This window comes from Chiloscyllium plagiosum, unplaced genomic scaffold, assembly GCF_037043375.1.
Source record: "Chiloscyllium plagiosum isolate Xiang-an unplaced genomic scaffold, Cpla_swu_hap1 HiC_scaffold_27, whole genome shotgun sequence".
In the NCBI taxonomy this organism is placed as follows: domain Eukaryota; kingdom Metazoa; phylum Chordata; class Chondrichthyes; order Orectolobiformes; family Hemiscylliidae; genus Chiloscyllium; species Chiloscyllium plagiosum.
In genome coordinates, this window is record NW_028270165.1 from 72,090,424 (window position 1) to 72,113,882 (window position 23,459).

At 52.2% G+C, this 23,459-nt stretch overlaps 3 protein-coding genes across 5 annotated transcripts in view; 2 read left to right on the forward strand and 1 right to left on the reverse strand.

The window, feature by feature from the left end:
* Positions 1 to 10,021: 10,021 nt before the first annotated feature.
* On the reverse strand, positions 10,022 to 12,276 carry LOC122543577 (uncharacterized). The gene has a single exon (XM_043682383.2). It carries the CDS (start codon positions 11,340 to 11,342, stop codon positions 10,131 to 10,133), a length of 1,212 nt encoding a protein of 403 aa, XP_043538318.2. The 5' UTR covers positions 11,343 to 12,276; the 3' UTR covers positions 10,022 to 10,130.
* Positions 12,277 to 12,998: 722 nt separating this feature from the next.
* On the forward strand, positions 12,999 to 16,947 carry LOC148144569 (uncharacterized). 3 transcript variants are annotated; one of them, XM_087974867.1, is made up of 3 exons: positions 12,999 to 13,095; positions 14,711 to 14,969; positions 15,963 to 16,947. In XM_087974867.1, the coding sequence occupies exon 3, from the start codon at positions 16,105 to 16,107 to the stop codon at positions 16,717 to 16,719; it is 615 nt and encodes a 204-aa protein (XP_087830993.1). In that variant the 5' UTR covers positions 12,999 to 13,095; positions 14,711 to 14,969; positions 15,963 to 16,104; the 3' UTR covers positions 16,720 to 16,947. The 3 variants fall into 3 exon arrangements, with proteins under 3 accessions (XP_087830993.1, XP_087830995.1, XP_087830994.1); XM_087974869.1 differs by having other exon boundaries at positions 14,711 to 14,798; XM_087974868.1 differs by lacking the exon at positions 12,999 to 13,095 and adding an exon at positions 13,281 to 14,190.
* A 1,626-nt stretch (positions 16,948 to 18,573) lies between these two features.
* LOC122546765 (uncharacterized) overlaps positions 18,574 to 23,459 on the forward strand; it is a 29,440-nt gene continuing 24,554 nt past the window's right edge. The window contains exon 1 of the mRNA XM_087974839.1: positions 18,574 to 21,986. The gene's annotated coding sequence lies outside the window, so the exon portion shown is untranslated. The remainder of the gene's footprint in view (positions 21,987 to 23,459) is intronic.

Genomic DNA, 23,459 nt, shown 5'->3' on the forward strand with positions numbered 1-23,459 from the left:
CCCGCTGGTGCTCGCTCTGCGCCGACGGAGGCCCCGGGAGCCGCTTATTCGGGGCCTGAAACCTCCGCTGCGGGCTCCTACAACCTCCTTCCCTCCCCTCCCCTCCCCTCCCCTCACCTCCGTTACTTTCCGACAGCCGTCCACGCTCCTCCTCCAGGCGCGGAGCTGAAATGCGTGAGCCTCCTGAACCCGCAGTGCCCGATAATGCGCATGCGCCGTTTGGAACCCCCCTCACAGCGCATGTCCGTAAAAGTAGATCTCTTCCCCCCCCACCCCTTTCTCTGAGCTGACGACGCATGTGCAGAAGGGGGTGTGCTACATAATGGAGAGTGTGTTCCATGATATGGGCAACGTTGGGGTCACTGCACCCACCCATATGAGCTGGCAATATTATTGAATTTCAAAATGAGTTGCAATGGGGACAAGGTATAAAACGATTGACTTGACTGATGCAGCTACCAAAAAAAATCACAGCCCACCTTTACATCATTCTGAAACGGTGGATAGAGCTCTCAAGGAGAGTGGAATCAAGGGTTATGGGTATAAGGCAGGAACAGGATACTGATTGAGGATGATCATAATGAATGGTGGTGCAGGCTCGAAGGGCAGAATGGCCTACTCCTGCACCTATTGTCTTTCAAAGCAGAAATTGCTGGAAAAGGGCGGCACAGTGGTTAGCACTGCTGCCTCACAGCGCCAGAGAGCCGGGTTCAATTCTCGCCTCAGGCGACTCTCTGTGTGGAGTTTGCACATTCTCCCCCGTGTCTGCGTGGGTTTCCTCCGGGTGCTCCGGTTTCCTCCCACAGTCCAAAAACGTGCAGGTTAGGTGAATTGACCACACTAAATTGTCAATAGTGTTAGGTGAAGGGGTAAATGTAGGAGTATGGGTCTGGGTGGACTTGTTGGGCCGAAGGGCCTGTTTCCACACTGTAAGTAATCTAATCAAAAAAGCTCAGGAGGTCTGGCAGCATCCCTGCAGAGAAACCAGGGTCAAAAATCACATTACACCAGGTCATGGTCCAAGAGGTTTATTTGAAAATGCGATCTTTCACCTTTCAGCTAGCACTGATTCCTGGTCACAGGCTTCCAGTCTGAAAAATAATTTTCCTCCACCCCGCCCTCCGTCTCCTGCCATTAAGCCAATTTTGTATCCAATTGGTGATCTCTCCCTGAATCCCATGTGATCTAACTTTACTAATTAGTCTGCCATGCAGAATCTTGTCAAAGGCTTTACTTAAGCCCAAGTAAACAATGTCTACCACTCTGCCCTCATCGATCTTCTTGGTTACTTCCTCAAAAAGCACAATCAAGTTGTGCCAGTTATGAGGCCGAATTGACCTAAGCCCTTCTGCCCGCCCTTCATCCATATTCCCTCCTTTTGGAAAGCAGGAGACTTGATACGAGGATTCCTAGCCTCTGACCTCCTCCTGTGTGTAGCCACTGCATTTTGTGGCTAGTCCAGTTTCTGGGGAATGATAACCACCCACCCCCAACCCCCTCCCTCCATCCCTCCCAGAATAAAGACAAAATAAACAATCACAACATCATTGGAACATCAAGCAGTGATCTTGTTGGTGACGGGCGTCACTTGGCATTTGCGTGGCACAAATATTACATGCCACTCGTCAGCCCAAGTCTGGATATTGTTACATTTGGACACAGACTGCTTCAGTATCTGAGGAGTGGTGAATGGTGCTGGACATTGTGCAATTATCGGCGAACATCCCCCACTTCTGACCTTCTGATGGAAGGAAGGTAATTGATGAAGCAGCTGAAGACGGTTGGGCACTGGACACAACCCTGAGGAACACCAGCCAGAGGTGCACTGGAGCTGAGATGACTGACCTCTAACAATCACCACCACCTTCCTTTGTGTTAAAGATACCTCTAATCAGAGGAGAGTTGGTCTCCTGATTCGCCCTCATCTCACCGCTGGAGTTCATGTTTTTTTGTCCATGTTTGAACCAAGGCTGTAATAACGAAATAAGAATCCTGGGGGCAATCTATTTTCTCAGGCTTTTGAACAAATACATAAACATCGAATACTATGGCTGCGTACGTATCAATAACTTTATTGTTTCTCTTATTTCTGTTGTGAGACCTTGATCAGATGGGCTGAGGAGTGGCAGATGGAGTTTAATTTAGATAAATGTGCATTTTAGTAAGGCAAATCAGGGCAGGACTTATACACCTCATGATAAGGTCCTGTGTAGTGTTGTTGAACAAAGAGACCTTGGAGCGCAGGTTCATATGTCCTTGAATGTGGAGTGACTGGTAGACAGGATAGTGAAGAAAGCATTTGGTATGCTTCCCTTTATTAGTCAGAGCATTGAGCATAGGAGATGGGAGGTCATGTTGCGGCTGTACAGGATATTGGCGAGGCCACTTTTGGAATACTGCATTCAATTCTCGTCTCCCTGCTACATTATGAAACTTGAAAGGGTGCAGAAAAGATTTACAAGGATGTTGCCAGGATTGAAGGGTTTGAACTTATAGGGAGAGGCTGGGGCTGTTTTCCCTGGAGCGTCAGAGGATGACACCTTACAGAGGTTGAAAAAATCATTGAAGAGGCAAGGATAGGGTGAATAGGAAAGGTCTTTGTCCCTGGGGTGAGGGGAGTTCAAAAGTAGAGGGCATAGGTTTACAGTGAGAGGGGAAAGATTTAGAGGGGGACGTTTTTCACACAGAGAATGGTGCATGTATGGAATGAGCTGCCAGAGATGGTGGTGGAAACTGGTACAAATACAACATTGAAAAGGCATCTGGATGGGCACATGAATAGGAAGGGTTTAGAGGGATGTAAGCCACATGCTGGCAAATGGGACTGGATTAATTTGGGAGATCTGGTCGGTCTGGACGAGTTGAACCAAAGGGTCTGTTTCCATGATATGCAACTTTACGGTTACTCTCTGGGTTACAATGGTTGGCAGATGTCAAGGAGGAAATTGTGGCTTGTTGCTTTATTCGCAGAACGTATTCTCGATCTGAACACTGGGAAAGGACCCAACAGAGCTGAGAACAGAGGACTTGCTCTGTGGGAACGGGGAGGAAGTCAACAGCTCCCAGATGACGGAGAAAACAAGAGGGGTCCTGAATCCTCGACAACACCAGAGCGTCAAGACCACCATGTTTTCACTGGGAATGTTAACTCGCTGTCCCGGGGACGGTGTGAGAGAGACCAATTGTCTCAGCGTTTGACGTGACCTGTGCAGGTTCAGACAGTTCAGTGACAGCTTTTGTCATTGGTAAGTTCAGTGTGTTCTGGTCACCTTGCTATGGGAAGGTTATTAATAAATTGGAGAGGGCTCAGAAAAGATTTACCAGAATGCCATTGGGACTGGAGGTTTTGAGGTATAAGGAGAGGCCGGGCCTTTTTTTTTCCACTGGAGTGGCGAGGGGTGATTTTATAGAGGTTTATATGATCGTGGGGGGGGGTATGGATAGGGTGAACAGACACAGTCTTTCCCCTACAGTGCAGGCACTTCAATACTAAGGGGCATAGTTTTAAGATGAGAAATATTTAAAAGGGAACTGAGGGGCAATGTTTTCATGCAGTGTGTGGAATGAACTGCCAGAGGAAGTGATGGATGCAGGTGCAGTTACAGCAGTGGAGTCGCAGGTAGATAGGATAGTGAAGGCGGCGTTTGGTATGCTTTCCTTTATTGGTCAGAGTATTGAGTACAGGAGTTAGAAGGTCATGTTGCAGCTGTACAAGACATTGGTTAGGCCACTGTTGAAATATTGCATGCAATTCTGGTCTCCTTCCTATCGGAAAGATGCTGTGAAACTTGAAAGGGTTCAGAAAAGATTTACAAGGATGTTGCCAGGGTTGGAGGGTTTGGGCTACAGGGAGAGGCGGAATAGGCTAGGGCTGTTTTCCCTGGAGCATCGGAGGCTGAGGGGTGACCTTCTAGAGGGTTACAAAATTATGAGGGACATGGATAGGGGTAAATAGACAAGGTCTTTTCCCCGGGGGTCGGGGAATCCAGAACTAGAGGGGCATAGGTTTAGGGTGAGTGGGGAAAGATATAAAAGGGACCTACGGGGCAACTTTTTCACACAGAGGGTGGTACGTGTATGGAATGAGCTGCCAGAGGATGTGGTGGAAGCTGGTACAATTGCAACATTTAAGAGGCATCTGGAGGGGTATATGAATAGGATGGGTTTGGAGGGATATGGGCCAGGTGCTGGCAGGTGGGACTAGATTGAGTTGGGATATCTGGTCGGCATGGACATGTTGGACTGAAGGGTCTGTTTCCGTGCTATACATCTCTATGACTCTATGACATTTGGACAGGTATGTGAATAGGAAAGGTTTAGAGGAATGCGGGCCAAACGCAGGCAAATGGGACTCATTTCGTTTGGGGTTACGGATGAATTGGAGCAAAGGGTCTGTTCCCGTGCTGCACAACTCGAAATGGTAAATCAGCAATAACTGAGCTCAAATAGTCTCCGTCTGCCCTCTGCAAAACAGAACAAAGGAGGAATTACTGAGTCACACAGAATGGAACCAGGCCCTTCAGTCCAACTCGTCCGTGCTGACCAAACTAAACTAGTCCGGCCTGCCTGTGTCTGGCCCATGAGCCTCTCAACATTTCCCATCCACATGCCCGTCAATTCGCAGAGCTCAGAGAACTTGGGCAGCTCAGTGGCTCAGCGGATAGCACTGCAGCCTCACAGCACCAGGGCCCCGGATTCGATTCCAGCCTCGGATTCCATTCTGTGTGGACGTTGCACATTCGCCCCCCCCCCCCCGATTTTGCAAGGGTTTCCTTTCACAATCCAAAGATGTGCAGATTGGGGTGGACTGGTCGTGCTAAATTACCCATGGAGCCCAGGGACGTATAGATTAGATGCCCTATAGTACGGGAACAGGGCCTTCGGCCCAACAAGTCCACACCGACCCTCGGAAGAGTAACCCATCCGGACCCATTCCCATAACCTATATTTACTCCTGACCGATGCACCGATCACTACGGGCAATTTAGCATGGCCGATTCACCTGACCTGCACGTCTTCGGGGAAAACCAGAGCACCCGGAGGAAACCCACGCAGACACGGGGAGAATATGCAAACTACACACAGACAGTCGCTTAAGGCGGGAATCGAATCCGGGTCCCTGGCATTGCTAACCACTGAGCCATCGTATGAGGGTTGGGTGAATTGGTCATGCTAAATTGCCCGTAGTGATCGGTGCATCGGTCAGGAGTAAATATAGGGTTATGGGAATGGGTCCGGATGGGTTACTCTTCCGAGGGTCGGTGTGGACTTGTTGGGCCGAAGGGCATGTTCCCGTACTATAGGGCATCTAATCTAACCTACACATCCCTGGGCACTATGGAAGGAAACCCTTGCAAAATCCGGGGGCGAATGTGCGTTAGTCAGAGGTAAATGTAGGGGAATGGGTGGGATTCCCTCGTCAGAGGGTCGGCGTGGACTTGTTGGGCCAGAGGGCCATGTGTCTATACTGTAGGTATTCCATAAGAAATTGTGGGAAGTTCATTCCACAGCCGAACTAGCCTCTGTGGAAAAAGAAAGTTGCCCCTTGACTTCTTTAAAATCTTTCTCCTCGAGCTTTAATCCCAACGGTGTGGGAACAGGCCATTCACCTTAAGCAGTCCACACCAACTTTCTGAAGAGAACCCACTCCCAACCCATTCGTCTACCCTGTTACTTTATATTTCCCCTGACTAATCCACCCTAACCTACACGTCCCTCAACACAATGCACAATTTAGCACGGTCAATCCACCCTAACCTACACATCCCTGAACACAATGCACAATTTAGCATGGCTAATCCACCCTAACCTACACATCCCTGGGCATTATGGGTAATTTAGCATGGCTAATCCACCCTAACCTGCACATCCCTGGGCACTATGGGTAATTTAGCATGGCTAATCCACCCTAACCTACACTTCCCTGGGCACTATGGGTAACTTAGCATGGCTAATCCACCCTAACCTGCACATCCCTGGGCACTATGGGTAATTTAGCATGGCTAATCCACCCTAACCTACACATCCCTGGGCACTATGGGTAATTTAGCATGGCTAATCCACCCTAACCTACACATCCCTGGGCACTATGGGTAATTTAGCACGGCCAATCCACCCTAACCTACACATCCCTGGGCACTATGGGTAATTTAAGATGGCCAATCCACCCTTAGAAATCTTTGGACTGTGGGAGGAAACCCACGCAGACACGGGGGAGAATGTGCAAACGCCACAGAGACTGTCGTCTGAGACAGGAATCGAACCTGGCACCCTGGTGCTGTGAGGCAGCGTTGCTAACCACTGCGCCACCATGCCCACCCCAGGGAAAAGACACCTGCCATTCACCTTACCTATACCCCTCAGTTTTATAAACATCGGGCAGCACGGTGGCACAGTGGTTAGCACTGCTGCCTCACAGCGCCAGAGACCCGGGTTCAATTCCCGCCTCAGGCGACTGACTGTGTGGAGTTTGCACGTTCTCCCCGTGTCTGCGTGGGTTTCCTCCCACAGTCCAAAGATGTGCAGGTCAGGTGAATTGGCCACGCTAAATTGCCCGTAGTGTTAGGTAAGGGGTAAATGTAGGGGTAGGGGTATGGGTGGGTTGCGCTTCGGCGGGGCGGTGTGGACTTGTTGGGCCGAAGGGCCTGTTTCCACACTGTAAAGTAATCTAATCTAATCTCTAAAAGGTCCCTCCTCAACCTCCTACGCGCCAGTGAAAAAAGGTCCCCAGTCTATCTAGCCTCTCCCTACAGCTCAAGCCCTCCACACCCAGCAACATCCTGGTAACTCTCTTCTGAACCCTCTCCACCCCTTAACAATGTCCTTCCTATAACAGAGCGGCCAGAATGGGACACAGTACTCCAGGAGAGCCTCACCAACAACCTGTACAACCTTAATGTCATGTCCCAACTCCGATACTCAAAGGTCTGTGCAATGAAGGCAAGCGTGTTAAATGCCTTAACCACCCTGTGAACCTGTGATGCAAACTTCAAAGTATTAGGTCCCTGATCCCCTAGGTTCCTCTGTTCTGCACTACCCAGGGCCCTACTGTTAAGTGTATTAGTACTGTCCTTGTGTGTTTTCTCAAGTTCAATGCCTTCCTTAACGTCAGCAGTTCATCACGGATGGTGAGATCTCTCCCCGGAAATTCTGTGTAACGACAGTGAATATCTGTTTAAGTGTCTGCCATTGGCTTGTTTACCAATCTACCTCCCAGTCTAATATCCCACTCACTTCAACTCACTCAGCTTTGCCCTCACCCACCGCCCCACCAACCTCCATGTACAGCGTATCATCCGCCGTCATTTCCGCCACCTCCAAACGGACCCCACCACCAGCGATATATTTCCCTCCCCTCCCCTATCAGCGTTCCGAAAAGACCACTCCCTCGTCAGGTCCACACCCCCCCCACCAACCCAACCTCCACTCCCGGCACCTTCCCCTGCAACCACAAGAAATGCAAAACTTGCGCCCACACCTCCCCCCTTACTTCCCTCCAAGGCCCCAAGGGATCCTTCCATATCCACCACAAATTCACCTGCACCTCCACACACACCATTTACTGCATCCGCTGCACCCGATGTGGCCTCCTCTATATTGGGGAGACAGACCGCCTACTTGCGGAACGTTTCAGAGAACACCTCTGGGACACCCGGACCAACCAACCCAACCGCCCCGTGGCTCAACACTTCAACTCCCTCTCCCACTCCACCAAGGACATGCAGGTCCTTGGCCTCCTCCATCGCCAGCCCATAGCAACACGACGGCTGGAGGAAGAGCGCCTCATCTTCCGCCTAGAAACCATCCAACCACAAGGGATGAACTCCGATTTCTCCAGTTTCCTCATTTCCCCTCCCCCCACCTTGTCTCAGTCAAATCCCTCGAACTCAGCACCGCCTTCCTAACCTGCAATCTTCTTCCTGACCTCTCCGCCCCCACCCCCACTCTGGCCTATCACCCTCACCTTAACCTCCTTCCACCTATCACATTTCCAACGCCCCTCCCCCCCCAAGTCCCTCCTCCCTACCTTTTATCTTACCCTGCTGGACACACTCTCCTCATTCCTGAAGAAGGGCTCATGCCCGAAACGTCGATTCTCCTGTTCCCTGGATGCTGCCTGACCTGCTGCGCTTTTCCAGCAACACATTTTCAGCTCCTTCTTAAATTTAAAATACTTGTCTGACGCCTTTCCTTCTACTTTTCATACCGGAGGTAAAATTGACCCGCCTTCTGGTCACTACTGCCTTTACTCTGGGACCATCCATTAACCCTACTGTACCACAAAGTCTCCTTCAGCCTTCGTTCCAATTGCTTCCAGAACATGTGGCTCTAGAAAACCATGTCAAGTGCATTCGACAAGCTCCTTGTCGAGACACTCTGTACTGACCCTAATAAACTACCAATCTAGTTTAGGTGTAAGTAAAAACTCCCCACATTGCTGTCCCTTTTTATTATGTACGGAACTTATGTTTTCTTAATCATTCCCAGCGCAGCAGGCTGGAGGCCCAGAGTGGAGTGGGCTAGAGTCCTGGATTGGAGTGGGGCAGGATGGAGCGGATTGTCTGAAGATCTGGAGCGGAGCAGGCTGGAGACCTGGAGCTGGCTGAAGGCCTGGGTGCGGAGTGGAGCAGCTGAGAGGGGAGCAGAGCGGGCGAGAGCCAGAGCAGAGCGGGAGGCCCGAGGGATTTGTTTAACAGCCAATCCCCCAGATCAGGATTCTTGGATTTTGGCTGCTCAGTAACACCAGAAGCTGGTGGGGTCTCAACAGAGTTGGGCGCTTCAGTCAATGTCTCCTGGCTGCTATTCCCTCTGAGTTTCCTCTGGATGATTTTTCCCTTCTGGATTGGAGAACCGTATGTGAGAATCTGTGCCTGAATTCGCCTTTTTGTCAAGCGGGTGGGTTTATGGGATGGTATAGAACATAGAACAATACAGCGCAGAACAGGCCCTCCGGCCCTCGATGTTGCACCGACCTGTGAACTATTCTAAGCTCATCCCCCTGCACCATCCCATCATAATCCATGTGCTTATCCAGGGATTGTTTAAATCTCCCAAATGTTAACTACATTGGTAGGTAGGGGCATTCCACACCCTTACCACTCTCTGCGTAAAGAACCTGCCTCTGACATCTGTCTATCACCTCTCAATTTGTGTTATGCCCCCTTATACAAGCTGACGTCATCATCCTAGGAAAAAGACTTTCACTGTCTACCCTATCTAATCCTCTGATCACCTTGTGTGTCTCGATCATATCCCCTCTTAGCCTTTTTCCTTCCAATGAGAACAGACCCAAGTCTCTCAGTCTTTCCTCACGAGAGTTTCCCTCCAGACCAGGCAACATCCTGATAAATCTCCTCCATATTATTACATTACATTACATTACATCGTGGGCGGCACGGTGGCACAGTGGTTAGCACTGCTGCCTCGCAGCGCCAGAGACCCGGGTTCACTTCCCGACTCAGGCGACTGACTGTGTGGAGTTTGCACGTTCTCCCCGTGTCTGCGTGGGTTTCCTCCGGGGGCTCCGGTTTCCTCCCACATTCCAAAGATGTGCAAGTCAGGTGAATTGGCCATGCTAAATTGCCTGTAGTGTTAGGTAAAGGGGTAAATGTAGGGGTATGGGTGGGTTACGCTTCGGTGGGTCGGTGTGGACTTGTTGGGCCGAAGGGCCTGTTTCCACACTGTAAGTAATCTAATCTAAATTATATTGGAAGTTAACGCGTAATCGGTACTGTATCTATTAATCTGTTAAGTTTTTCAATAGTTAAGTTATTCTAAACTCTTCCTTTAGTTGCATTTTGACTTTAAATAAATGGTGTTTAGCTTAATATCGAGTAGTTTGCAGCTGGGACACGGCCCTTCACACGTACATTTAAAATAAGAAAAAAAAGTTAGGGTCTAGGCTACCTTAAAATATTTTGAGGGGATCTGCTCTGGTTCTTAAGGCATGGAAATTGGAGTAGGCCGTTCAAGGCCCCCTGCAAGCCTGCACAGCCTTTCATTCACACACAGGCCGGTCAAACAGATTCCCCAACATTTATTTGAACTTTACCCAGCACGTTAAGCACCAGACCAGTTACAATGAAGATTTACAGCGGTTAAGGCAGGCTCAACTGTCCAAATGAACGTTGTCAATCCTGGACAGGACTGACAACAGAATCCCCTCTCAGTACACACTTGCGAACTCTCTGGTGTCTCAGCAAGTTGGATAACCGAGCAAATCCCCTCCCGCATCGAGAGCAAGTGAACGGCCTCTCCCCAGTGTGAAGCTGCTGGTGTCTCAGCAGGTGGGACGACTGAGTGAACCTCTTCCCACACACCAGGCAGGTAAAAGGTCTCGCCCCAGTGTGAACCTGCCGGTGCATCAGCAGATACTTCCTGCTCTTAAAGCTCTTCTTGCAGTCGGGGCATTTGAAGGGCCGCTGGTCAGTGTGGACGTGCTGATGTTCAGTGAGCTGGGACGGCTGAGTGAAACCCTTCCCACACGTAGAGCAAGTGAACGGTCTCTCCCCGGTGTGAATGCGCTGGTGGATCAGAAGCTGCGGAGAATCAGTGAACCCCTTCCCGCACACGCAGCACGCGAACGGCTTCTCCCCGGTGTGGACGCGCTGGTGTCTCAGACGATTGGACGATCGGGTGAACCGCTTTCCGCACACAGAACAGGTGAATGGCCTCTCCCCAGTGTGAACCCGCTGGTGTGTCAACAGATCCTGCTTGCTTTTAAAGCTCTTGTCACAGTTGGAACATTTGAAAGGTCTTTTCTCAGTGTGAACTCGCTGGTGCGTCTGCATTTGGGATAAACGCCGGAATCTCCTCTCGCACAGGGAGCAGGAGAACGGCCTCTCCCCAGTGTGAATGCGTTGATGGAACTGCAAGTCATTTTTACTTTTAAAATGCTTGCCACAGTCCAAACATGGGAAAGGTCTCTCATCAGTGTGAACAAGCTGGTGTGTCAGCAGGTAGGATGACTGAGCAAATCCTTTTCCACAAATGGTGCAAGTGTAAGGTCTCACGCCCGTGTGCGTGCGCTGGTGTCTCAGCAGCTCCTGTTTGCTTTTAAAGCCCTTCTCACAGTCAGAACATTTAAAAGGCCTCTGATCAGAACAAACCCGGCCCATCAGGTTTGATGAAGCAAACTGTTCCCGACCACCAAGGTTGGCAAACGGCTTCTTGCGAGCATGTACCCTCTGGTGTAAGTACAGGCTGGATGAATAAGCAAACCTCTTCCCACACTGCGTGCAAGTGAATGGCCTCTCTCCAGTGTGTCTGCGACGATGAATATCCAGTTGAGAGGGGTAACTGAAGCCCTTCCCACAGTATCCACATTTCCACGGTTTCTCCATCTTGCTCTCCCAGCTGGATAATCAGTTGTCCACGCACAGTACACATAGATACTCCCTCATCACTGCAAACCCAGGCAGTTATTCCAAGCTGCGCAACTAGTAAAAGCTCTACCTCCTCGGCTGCGCACCTCAGCGCTTCTCTGGTTTCCCCACAAACGTCTCTCCTTCCACATTCAGATTCTGGGGTGTTCAGATCCCAATTAACCTCAACCAGACGCTGGTGTATGGTTTGGGCTGGACTCATGCGCCTTTTAAACCCTCTCTTCTAACACACTGCACAGGGAGGTCACCAATGTCAGGGAGGTCACCAATGTCAGGGAGGTCACCATGTCAGGGAGGTCACCAATGTCAGGGAGGTCACCAATGTCAGGGAGGTCACCAATGTCAGGGAGGTCACCATGTCAGGGAGGTCACCAATGTCAGGGAGGTCACCAATGTCAGGGAGGTCACCATGTCAGGGAGGTCACCAATGTCAGGGAGGTCACCAATGTCAGGGAGGTCACCATGTCAGGGAGGTCACCAATGTCAGGGAGGTCACCAATGTCAGGGAGGTCACCAATGTCAGGGAGGTCACCATGTCAGGGAGGTCACCAATGTCAGGGAGGTCACCAATGTCAGGGAGGTCACCATGTCAGGGAGGTCACCAATGTCAGGGAGGTCACCAATGTCAGGGAGGAGGTCACCAATGTCAGGGAGGAGGTCACCAATGTCAGGGAGGTCACCAATGTCAGGGAGGTCACCAAGTAGACACTTTCTGGAGGACCCATTTCTTTTTGCTTTCCTGTTCCTCCAGGGTTGCAAATCCGGGCCCCACACAATCCCCCCTTCCTGCCTGGACTGAAATTCAAACCCATCCCACCATTGCTTTCCTCTATTCCCAGCCTCAGTCCCCCTTTGCTCTGTGTCTCTCTGGCCCAGTCTCTGGCGCACACTGATGACGCAGACCGTTTTTGCCCCCTTCTTGGGTGGAGAAGCCGGGGTGATTGACAGCCGGTGGTGGTGGGGGGGGGCGGGGCTGGAGGACCGAGTGGGCGGAGTGTGGTCCTCCAGCCATTCGGAGTGAAGGGCTGGCGGACGGCGCCTGCGGTGTCGGGAGTCCGCCAACCAATCAGGATGAAGGAGGTGGGCGGGTTGGAAGTGTCAGCGCGCGCGCGTGAGTGTGTTTGTGTTTGTGGGGGGGGTGTCCTCCAACCAATCACCGTGAAGGAGGTGGGCGGGGTCGCAAAATGTGAGGGCGCGCGGCTGGTACTCCAGCCAATCGGAGTGAATGAGATAGGCGGGTGCTGGAGGACCGAACCTGTGGATTCGGGAACTCCAACCAATCGGAGTGCAGGAGGTGGCCGGGCTTGGAGAGCTGGGGGGCACGCGGCTGGTCCTCCAACCAATCGGAGTGAATGGGATAGACGGAGCTGGAGGACCGAGCCCGCGGAGTCGGGACCTCCAACCAATCGGAGTGGAGGAGGTGGGCGGGCGGGCCTGGAGGAGCCGGGGCGCGCGGCTGGTCCTCCAACCAATCGGAGTGAACAGGATAGGCGGAGCTGGAGGACCGAGCCCGCGGAGTCGGGACCTCCAACCAATCGGAGTGGAGGAGGTGCGCGGCTGGTCCTCCAACCAATCGGGGTGGAGGAGGTGGGCGGGACCTGTGACGGGCGACGGTGGCCGTGCGCAGGCGGAAGAGGGAGAGGAATGGGAACTGATGGGCAGAGAGGCCTCATGCAACCCCTCAGTCCAGCAGCGGACACCCGGGATCGAGGTACCTGACCCCGGGTCCACGTCAGGAGGCTGCTGAGAGCAGAGAAGGCTGAGGGACGCAGGCAGGGGAGAGAGTGAGATAGTTTCCCAGTTGGGAAGGAGTCTCAATGACCAGGGGTTTAAGGGCTGGAGGTTTGGAGGGGATTGAAGGAAGGTGCTGCCTACCCAGAGGCTGGTGCAAAATGCACAAAGAACTGTCAGTTCAAGAAGAGAAATTCATTGCATCTTAGAAACTGACCCTTCAGCAGAATCTAGTCCCATTCGGCCCATCTCCCCCTAAACCCTTCCTATTCATGTCCCCACTCCAGGTGCCTTTTAGATGCTGGAATTGTACCAGCCTCCACCACTTCCAGTGGCAGCTCAGTTCATGCACGCACCACCCCCTGGGTGCACCCCCTTTGGTCCCTTTCAATTCTTTCCCCTCTCGCGTTAAACCTATGTCCTCTAGTTTTAGATTCCCCCACTCTTGGGGGGGGGGCAAAGCCCTTAGCTATTTACCCTCTCCGTGCCACTCATGACTCTAATAAGCCTCTATAAGGTCACCCCTCGGCCTCCGACGCTCCAGGATAAAGAGCCCCCACCTATCAGCCTCTCTCTACAGCGCAAACCCTCTAACCCTGGCAACATCATTGTAAATCTTTTCTGCACCTTTTCAAGTTTCACACCATCCTTCCTGTAGAAGGGAGACCCTCGCCCCCAGAATTGCATGCAGTATTCCAAACAAGGCCTAACCAATGTCCTGTACAGCTACAACATCCCAATTTCTATGCTCCATGCACTAACCAATAAAGACAAGTGTACCAAATGCCTTCTTCCCAGTTGAAGAATAAGGGATAAGCCATTCAGGACTGATGTGAGGAAGAATTTTTACTCTCGGGGATGTGAAGCAGGAGAAATTTCTCCCACGGAAAACTTTTCGGGACCAGTTTGTTAGACAAGAGGGAGCTGGATATGGCCCTTGCGGCTAAAGAAATCAAGGGTTTTGGGGAGAAAGCAGGAGTGGGATTAAGGAGAAGGGGCAGCTGTGAGAGAAGGGCCCATAGTCCCTTCAATCTGTTTCTATCTATTAGAGCTAAAAGTGCAATGTCACCAGTAGGTGGGTATTTCCTCCATATCCCTTTTTATTTTCCAAGTGGCTTAAAGTGGGAGACATTGTTGCAGCATTGAGAAATTGGCTTGTAAAATATTTAACATTCAAGTGTGTGGGGCCAGGTTTCTGGGGGAGCAATCACAGAACCCCTATGGTGTGGAAGCAGGCCGTTCGGCCCATCGAGTCTGCACTGAACATCCCACCCTATCACCTTGAATTTCCCATGTCTAATCCATGAAGTCTGCACATCCCTGGACACTATAGGGCAATGTAGCTTGGCCAATCCATCGTCACCTGCACACTTTTGGGCTGTGGGAAATAACCCACACAGACATGGGGAAGAATGTGCAAACTTCCCACAGACCTAGGGTGGAATCGAACCTGGGTCACTGGTGCTGTGAGGCGTCAGTGCTAACCACATGGCCATCAACTAAATGGAAACCATGTTCCATGGAAACTTGAATTGGCTGTTCTGTGTTTGCATACTGTGCATATGTGGCTAACTTTTGTCAAACTCTCTTCTCAGGGGATTAGAGGAGCATTGAGGGATCAGAAACCCAAACGGAACATCACGTCAAGATCTTCAATCGTCAGGACGGCTGTCAAGAATATCGGTGAGGCTACGTTTGGAATACTGCGTTCATTTCTGGTATCCCTGCGACTGGAAGGATGTTGCGAAACTTGAGAGGGTTCAGAAAAGATTGACAAGGCCGGGGTTGGAGCTCTCAGGAGGGGCTGGATAGTCGAGAGCTGTTTTCCCCTGAAACGTCGGAGGCTGACTAGAGGTTTGTAAAGCCGTGAGGGGCACGGATAGAGTGAATAGCAGAGGTCGTTTTCCCCAGGGTAGAGGGAGTCCAAAACTTAGAGGGCAAAGGTTTAAGGTCAGAGGAGAACGATTTAAAAGGGGCAGAGGGTGGCGCATGTACGGAACGAGCTGCGAGAGGAAGTGGTGGAGGCTGGTACAATTACAGCATTTAAAAGGCTTCTGGATGGGGATGTGAATAGGAAGGGTTGAGCGGGATATAGGCCAAGTGCTGGCAGCTGAACCTAGTTGGCATGGACGAGTTGGACCGAACGGTCTGTTTCCACGCTGTACATCTCTATAACTCTATAAAATCATGAGGAGCGTGGATAAGGTGATTAGCCAAGGTCTTTTCATTTTAGCCAAGGAGAGAGGTTTAAACTGAGAGGGGAAAGATTTAAAAGGGACCCGAGGGACAACTTTTCCACGCAGAGGGTGGTGCATGTGTGGAATGGGCTGCCGGAGGAAGTGGTGGAGGCTGGTACAATGACAGCATTTAAAAGGCACCTGGATGGGGACATGAATAGGAAGGGTTTAGATGGAGAGGCTGGGGCTGATTTCCCTGGAGCATTGGAGACTGAGGGGTGACCTCATCGAGGCTTATAAAATCATGAGGGGGGCATGGATAGGGGTAAACTGACACGGTCTTTTCCCTGGGGTGGGGGAATCCAGAAATAGAGGGGCGTAGGTTTAAAGTGAGAGGGGAAAGGGAGCTGAGGGGCAACGTTTCCACGCAGAGGAAGGGGTGGAGGCTGGTACAATGACAGCATTGACAAAGCATCTGGATGGGGACATGAACAGGAAGGGTTTAGAGGGAGATGGGCCGAATGGGACAAGATTAATTTGGGATATCCGGTCAGTGCGGACAGGTTTGACCGAAGGGTGTGTACACGTGCTGCATGACTCTCATGACGCGAATGCTGTTGACCCTTGAGATGGGAAGCTGAAATATTCGTTCTTATCTTTCAAATGTCAGCGTTGACGAGGAAGGCAACAAGACATGCGTCCACTCAAGTGGGAGAGTTAGCAATGGACTGGCTGTGGAAAGAGCTTTGACCAGTTCAACAGCCTAAAGAGACCTCTCACCGCTGAGAGTGGAGAGAGAGAGAGAGCGCGCCATGGAGAAGCCGTGGAAATGCGTGGACTGCGGGAAAGGGTTCAACTACCCCTCCCTGCTGGAAATCCACCGGCGGGCCCACACCGGGGAGAAGCCGTGGAAATGCGAGGACTGTGGGAAAGGGTTCAACTACCCCTCGGAGCTGGAGATCCACCGCCGCAGTCACACGGGGGAGAAGCCTTTCGCGTGCCCGGTCTGCGGGAAGGGCTTCACCAAATCCTCGGCCCTGGTCACGCACCGGCGGGTGCACACCGGCGAGCGGCCCTTCCAGTGCCCGTCCTGCGGGAAGCGCTTCAAGCAGTCCTCGGAGCTGTCGGTGCACCGGCGGGTGCACACCGGCGAGCGGCCCTTCGTCTGCGCCGTGTGCGGCAAGGGCTTCACCCAGTCGTCCACCCGGGTGGCGCACCAGCGGGTGCACACCGAGGAGAGGCCGTTCGGCTGCGCCGCCTGCGGGAAGAGGTTCCGGCGCCCGGCCAACCTCAGCGCACACCGGCAGGTTCACGCCGGGCACCGGCCGCTCGCTTGCTCCGAGTGCGGGGAGGAGTTCACTCAGTCGTCCAGCCTCCTGAAACACCAGCGGGCTCACGGCCAGGGCAAACCTCTCGGCTGCACCTGACATGGACAGAGTTACAGGCAGATAGTGTTTCTGTGTGTGTCAGTTTGTGTATGCGTGTCTGTGTGGGTCTGTGTCTGTGTGTGAGGGAGTGTGTCTGTGGGTCAGTGTGTTTGTGTGTGAGGGAATGTGTCTGTGGGTCAGTGTGTTTGTGTGTGAGGGAATGTGTCTGTGGATCTGTGTGTTTGTGTGTGAGGGAATGTGTCTGTGGATCTGTGTGTTTGTGTGTGAGGGAATGTGTCTGTGGGTCAGTGTGTTTGTGTGTGAGGGAATGTGTCTGTGGGTCTGTGTGTTTGTGTGTGAGGGAATGTGTCTGTGGGTCAGTGTGTTTGTGTGTGAGGGAATGTGTCTGTGGATCTGTGTGTTTGTGTGTGAGGGAATGTGTCTGTGGGTCTGTGTGTTTGTGTGTGAGGGAATGTGTCTGTGGGTCTGTGTGTTTGTGTGTGAGGGAATGTGTCTGTGGGTCAGTGTGTTTGTGTGTGAGGGAATGTGTCTGTGGGTCTGTGTGTTTGTGTGTGAGGGAATGTGTCTGTGGGTCAGTGTGTTTGTGTGTGAGGGAATGTGTCTGTGGGTCTGTGTGTTTGTGTGTGAGGGAATGTGTCTGTGGGTCAGTGGGTTTGTGTGTGAGGGAATGTGTCTGTGGGTTTGTGTGTGAGGGAATGTGTCTGTGGGTCTGTGTGTTTGTGTGTGAGGGAATGTGTCTGTGGGTCTGTGTGTTTGTGTGTGAGGGAATGTGTCTGTGGGTCTGTGTGTTTGTGTGTGAGGGAATGTGTCTGTGGGTCAGTGTGTTTGTGTGTGAGGGAATGTGTCTGTGGGTCAGTGTGTTTGTGTGTGAGGGAATGTGTCTGTGGGTCAGTGTGTTTGTGTGTGAGGGAATGTGTCTGTGGGTCAGTGTGTTTGTGTGTGAGGGAATGTGTCTGTGTGTCAGTGTGATTGTGTGTGAGGGAATGTGTCTGTGGGTCAGTGTGTTTGTGTGTGAGGGAATGTGTCTGTGGGTCTGTGTGTCTGTGTGTGAGGGAATGTGTCTGTGGGTCAGTGTGTTTGTGTGTGAGGGAATGTGTCTGTGGGTCTGTGTGTTTGTGTGTGAGGGAATGTGTCTGTGGGTCAGTGTGTTTGTGTGTGAGGGAATGTGTCTGTGGGTCAGTGTGTTTGTGTGTGAGGGAATGTGTCTGTGGGTCAGTGTGTTTGTGTGTGAGGGAATGTGTCTGTGGGTCTGTGTGTTTGTGTGTGAGGGAATGTGTCTGTGGGTCAGTGTGTTTGTGTGTGAGGGAATGTGTCTGTGTGTCAGTGTGATTGTGTGTGAGGGAATGTGTCTGTGGGTCAGTGTGTTTGTGTGTGAGGGAATGTGTCTGTGGGTCAGTGTGTTTGTGTGTGAGGGAATGTGTCTGTGGGTCAGTGTGTTTGTGTGTGAGGGAATGTGTCTGTGGGTCAGTGTGTTTGTGTGTGAGGGAATGTATCTGTGGGTCAGTGTGTTTGTGTGTGAGGGAATGTGTCTGTGGGTCAGTGTGTTTGTGTGTGAGGGAATGTGTCTGTGGGTCAGTGTGTTTGTGTGTGAGGGAATGTGTCTGTGGGTCTGTGTGTTTGTGTGTGAGGGAATGTGTGGGTCTGTGTGTTTGTGTGTGAGGGAATGTGTGGGTCAGTGTGTTTGTGTGTGAGGGAATGTGTGGGTCAGTGTGTTTGTGTGTGAGGGAATGTGTGGGTCAGTGTGTTTGTGTGTGAGGGAATGTGACTGTGGGTCAGTGTGTTTGTGTGTGAGGGAATGTGTCTGTGGGTCAGTGTGTTTGTGTGTGAGGGAATGTGTCTGTGTGTTTGTGTGTGAGGGAATGTGTCTGTGGGTCAGTGTGTTTGTGTGTGAGGTAATGTGTCTGTGGGTCAGTGTGTTTGTGTGTGAGGTAATGTGTCTGTGTGTTTGTGTGTGAGGGAATGTGTCTGTGGGTCTGTGCGTTTGTGTGTGAGGGAGGAAGTGTGTCTGTGGGAGAGGGAGTGTGTCTGTGTGGGGTCTCCGTATCTGTGTGTGAGGGAGTGTGTCTGTGTGGGGTCTCCGTATCTGTGTGTGAGGGAGTGTGTCTGTCTGGGTCTGCGTATCTGTGTGTGAGGGAGTGTGTCTTTCTGGGTCTGCATATGTGTGTGTGAGGGAGTGGGTGTGGCCTGTCTATGTGTGTGTGTGTGTCTGTGTGTGAGGGAGTGTGTCTGTCTGGGGTGTGTGTGTCTGTGTGTGAGGGAGTGTGTCTGTCTGGAGTCTCCGTATCTGTGTGTGAGGGAGTGTGTCTGTCTGGGGTCTCCGAATCTGTGTGTGAGGGAGTGTGTCTGTCTGGGGTCTCCGTATCTGTGTGTGAGGGAGTGTGTCTGTCTGGGGTCTCCGTATCTGTGTGTGAGGGAGTGTGTCTGTCTGGGGTCTCCGTATCTGTGTGTGAGGGAGTGTGTCTGTCTGGGGTCTCCGTATCTGTGTGTGAGGGAGTGTGTCTGTCTGGGGTCTCCGTATCTGTGGGAGAGGGAGTGTGTCTGCCTGGGGTCTCCATATCTGTGTGTGAGGGAGTGTGTCTGCCTGGGGTCTCCGTATCTGTGTGTGAGGGAGTGTGTCTGTCTGGGTCTGCGTATCTGTGTGTGAGGGAGTGTGTCTTTCTGGGTCTGCATATCTGTGTGTGAGGGAGTGGGTGTGGCCTGTCTATGTGTGTGTGTGTCTGTGTGTGAGGGAGTAAGTCTGTCTGGGTCTGTGTGTGATGGAGCGAGTGTGTCTGTCTGGGTCTACGTGTGTTTGTGAGGGAGGGAGTGTTTCTGTCTGGGTCAGCGTGTGTGTGTGTGTGAGGGAGGGAGTGTGGCCTGTCTGGGGTGGGGGGTGTGTGTCTGTGTCTGTGTGTGAGGGAGTAAGTCTGTCTGGGTCTGCGAGTCTGTGTGTGTGAGGGAGTGTGTCTGTCTGGGTCTGTGTGTGTGTGTGAGAGGGAGTGAGTATGTCTGTCTGGGTCTGTGTATCTGTGTGAGGGAGTGTGGCCTGTCTGGGTCTGCATGTCTGTGTGTGAGGGAGTGTGTCTGGATCTGCGTATCTGTATGTGAGGGAGTATGTCTGTGTCTGCGTGTTTCTGTGAGGGAGTGTGTCTGTGTGCGTGTGAGGGAGTGTGTCTGGGTCTGCGTATCTGTGTGTAAGGGAATGTTTCGGTCTGGGTCTGCGTGTTTCTGTGCGAGGGAGTGAGTGGGTCTGTATGTGTCTGCGTGTTTGTGTGTGAGGGAGTGTGTCTGTCTCGGTCTGTGTGTGAGGGAGTGTGTCTGTCTGAGTCTGCGTGTCTGTGTGAGGGAGTGTGTCTGTCTGAGTCTGTGTGTCTGTATGTGAGGGGGCGTGGCCTGTCTGGGTCTGCGTATCTGTGTATGAGGGAATGTTTCGGTCTGGGTCTGCGTGTTTCTGTGCGAGGGAGAGAGTGGGTCTGTATTTGTCTGCGTGTCTTTGTGTGTGAGGGAGTGTGTGTGTGTGTGTGTGTATCTGTGTGTGTGTGTGTGTTGGGGGAAAGGGCTTCAGTCAGCTCCTATACCCGCAGACACTCCAGCGGGGATCATTAAGCGACTGCAGAGGTTTGATTCCGCTCTTGATCACGTCCAGAATTAATCATCTGAAGCTTTGAGTGTCTTGTCTTCACCGAACAAACGGCGCAAGAACAGGCCCCTTTGGCCCTCCCAGCCTGCGTCGCTGCATCTTGCCCTTCCATACTAAAACGTAATCCGTTTCCCTCTGTTACCTTCCTGTTTCTGTACTTGTCTGGGTGAATGCTGCTACTGTGTCTGCATCCACCACCACGTCTGGCAGCGCCTCCGAGGCACTCGCCACCCCCCCCCGTGTGTGGAAAAACATGCCTGGCATCTCACTTTTCAACATCCCAACCCCCCCCCGCACCTTGAACTCATGTCCCCCAGTAATTGACCCCTCCAAAAAAAAAAACAGGCCTCATACTTCAACTTCCTGTAACTGATCGGTGTTGCAGGTTCCGGCTGTGAGGCCGATCTGCGGTTTCCGAGACCCTGTCCGTTTCCCGCCCTCCGGTTCAAGAGTCCTCCCCTGGACGACTCCCTTCCAAGAGAATTGCAAAGTGTCACCTCACTCCGAATGATTTCCCCCTTCCCACTCAACCTGGAGAATTCGCAGTCTGCGAGGTTCCACCGAAATCTCCGATTTGAAAGTGCTGATTAGTCCTTTACGTTCCTTACTGGCGGAAAGGCGTCGGGCGCACGCCGTCCGGTGAGAGCGTTCCCACCCGTCCGCTGACGCTCTGGGACGCACCCCCTCGAGACGTGGACGGTTTCACCCAGCAACGGCGCCACCTTCGGCAGTCGCTGAACTCGATCACTTTGCTCTCGCCCGAAGGTGGAGCCCGTCACCCAGTCCGGATCGAGGCCTGTTAAAGCCAGGAGGGAGGCGACGGCCGAATGGTGCTCCCGCTGGACTGTGAGTGGAGGGAGCTAGGTAATACCCTGGGCGGCTGCGTTCGAATCCCGAAGTGGCAGATAGCGGAATTTTTTAAAAACTGATTCACGGGATGAAGGCGTGGCTGGCCGAGACAGCATTTATTGCCCACCCCTAATTGCCCAGAGGGCAGTTGAGAGTCAACCACAATGCCGAGGCTCTGAAGTCACATGTAGGCCTGACCAGGTAAGGTTGGAAGTTTTGTTCTCTCAAGGACATCAGTCGGCCAGATGGGATTTTACTACAATCGGCAATTAGACTCATGATTTCAGATTTTTAAAACATTATTGAATTCAAACCATCTGCCGTGGCAGGGTCCCCGGGGCACTATCTGGATTAACAGTCCAGCGATAATAACCACTGGGCCGTTTGAACTCGACCGAAACCTGGAACCGAGAGTCGATTGTCGGGGAAGACCCATCTTGCGCTCTCCCAGGACAGGAGATGTACCTGCTGTGGCCCCACTGCAACTCCAGGGCAATTGGGGATTTGTGGCCCTGTCCTCATTCCCCCCCACCACCCCCCGCTTCAAATGAGTTTACAACAGAGAAAAGGAAGCAAAACTAGACCCGAAGCATTACACCAGTCCTTCCACCGATCACAGCCCAGCGCAGACACTGAGGGAATCGGCGCTGACCCAGCGTACGTTCAAGAAAACCTCAGACTGCCTGCACCCGCGGAAATCTACGTGCCACCTTCAATCGGGCTGAGATGATGCTGGGTCCGACCAGTCTCTACTCTGGGAGACAAGAAAGAAACCGAATCCAAAGTAGACATGAACGGGAGAGCGCAGCATCAGGAGATAGAGAGGTGGACGTTTCGGGTATAACCCTTCTTCAGGACTGAACGTTGGGGGGGGGGGGGGGCAGGCTGCAGTTAAATGGAGGGAGTGGGGGTGAGGAGAGGACATGCGAGGTAGGGATAGGTGGACACGGGTAGAGGGTGCGACCTGGTTGGTCGCTGGCCGGACGGAAGGGTTGGTCGGGTCCGCATCAGGAGCGCCGGATGCAGGAGACAAGGTCGGAGGAGAGGCAGGTGAACATCTGTCTCACCTGGAAGGGATGTCCGGCTCCCTGGATGGACGTGAGGGACACGGACGGGACGTTGCACCTTATCCGGTTACATGGGAAGGGTACCATGGAGGGGCGGGGTGGGGAGTGCAGCGAAGGCAACGGGCCTTGCGGAAGGCAGGCAGGGAGGGGTGGGCAGGGCAAGGCATCCTGGGCGGTGGGATCTAATTGGAGTTGGCACGAGTGTTTGAGGATGCGGAGGCTGGAGGGACGGAAGGTTCCTACTCTCAGGGCTATTGAGGTTGGAGCAATCGAGACTGAGGTGGACGGATCCCGGAATCCGAAAGGGTTCTGATGGAAAAGGCGGGAAAGTGGGGTGGACAATCGGATCACCGAATGCCACTGGCGGGACCTGATGGGACTATTGCTCCCATGTCGGTCGTCTTCTTTAAGGCCCTTTCAGCTTTCTGACTTTGGAAAGCCATCCCCTCTGCAGATATTTTTGTCTATTTGTGTTGCGAGGGGATGCCTGTGCTTGGGGGTTAAAGGGTGTTTTTTTTTTTGTTTGTAAATTCCCGATGATAGTTTTGATGTTAATGAGGGTGCGTGCCGCGTTATTGTCGGAAGTCAGTTTGGTTTCTAATAAACGGCTAACTTTGAATTCCTTGAGGGAGCCCAGTGAAAGTCTCTTTATTCCGGAGTTTGGAACAAACAATAATCCGTGATCCGTTTTGCTGATGAGGCAAAATATTTATACCAGTTAAAACTAAATGAACTGCGAATACTCTAGAAAAGGTGTGAGGGAGGGTCATTCGACCTGTTACGTTAACTGGACCTATCTCCAGAGATGCTGTCAGAGTTGATCAGCACATAAAAAAAGACCCCCATTTGGTCCAACTCATCTATGCCGACCCAGATATCCTAAATTAATCTGGCCCCATTTGCCAGCACTTGGCCCATATCCCCCTCAACCCTTTCTAATCGTGTAGCCACCTAGATGCCTTTTCAATGTATGTCATTGTACCAGCCTCCACCTCTTCCTCGGGCAGCTCATTTCCACACATGCACCATCCTCTGCGTGCAAACGTGTCCCTTTCCCCACTCTCACTTTTGAACCGATGCCCTCTTTCCCTCTACCCAGGGGAAAAGACTATGGCTACTTACCCTGTCCACTCCCCTTGTGATTCTGTAAACCTCTGTAAGGTCACCCCTCAGCCTCCGACGCTCCAGGGAAAACAGCCTCAGCCTCTCCCTGTAGCTCAAACCCTCCAACATCCTTTTCCAAA

What these genes read in the sequence shown, in the direction of transcription:
- LOC122543577 (XM_043682383.2), bottom strand. Translation starts at nt 11,342, where the DNA reads ATGGAGAAACCGTGGAAATGTGGATACTGTGGGAAGGGCTTCAGTTAC.
- LOC148144569 (XM_087974867.1), top strand. Translation starts at nt 16,105, where the DNA reads ATGGAGAAGCCGTGGAAATGCGTGGACTGCGGGAAAGGGTTCAACTAC.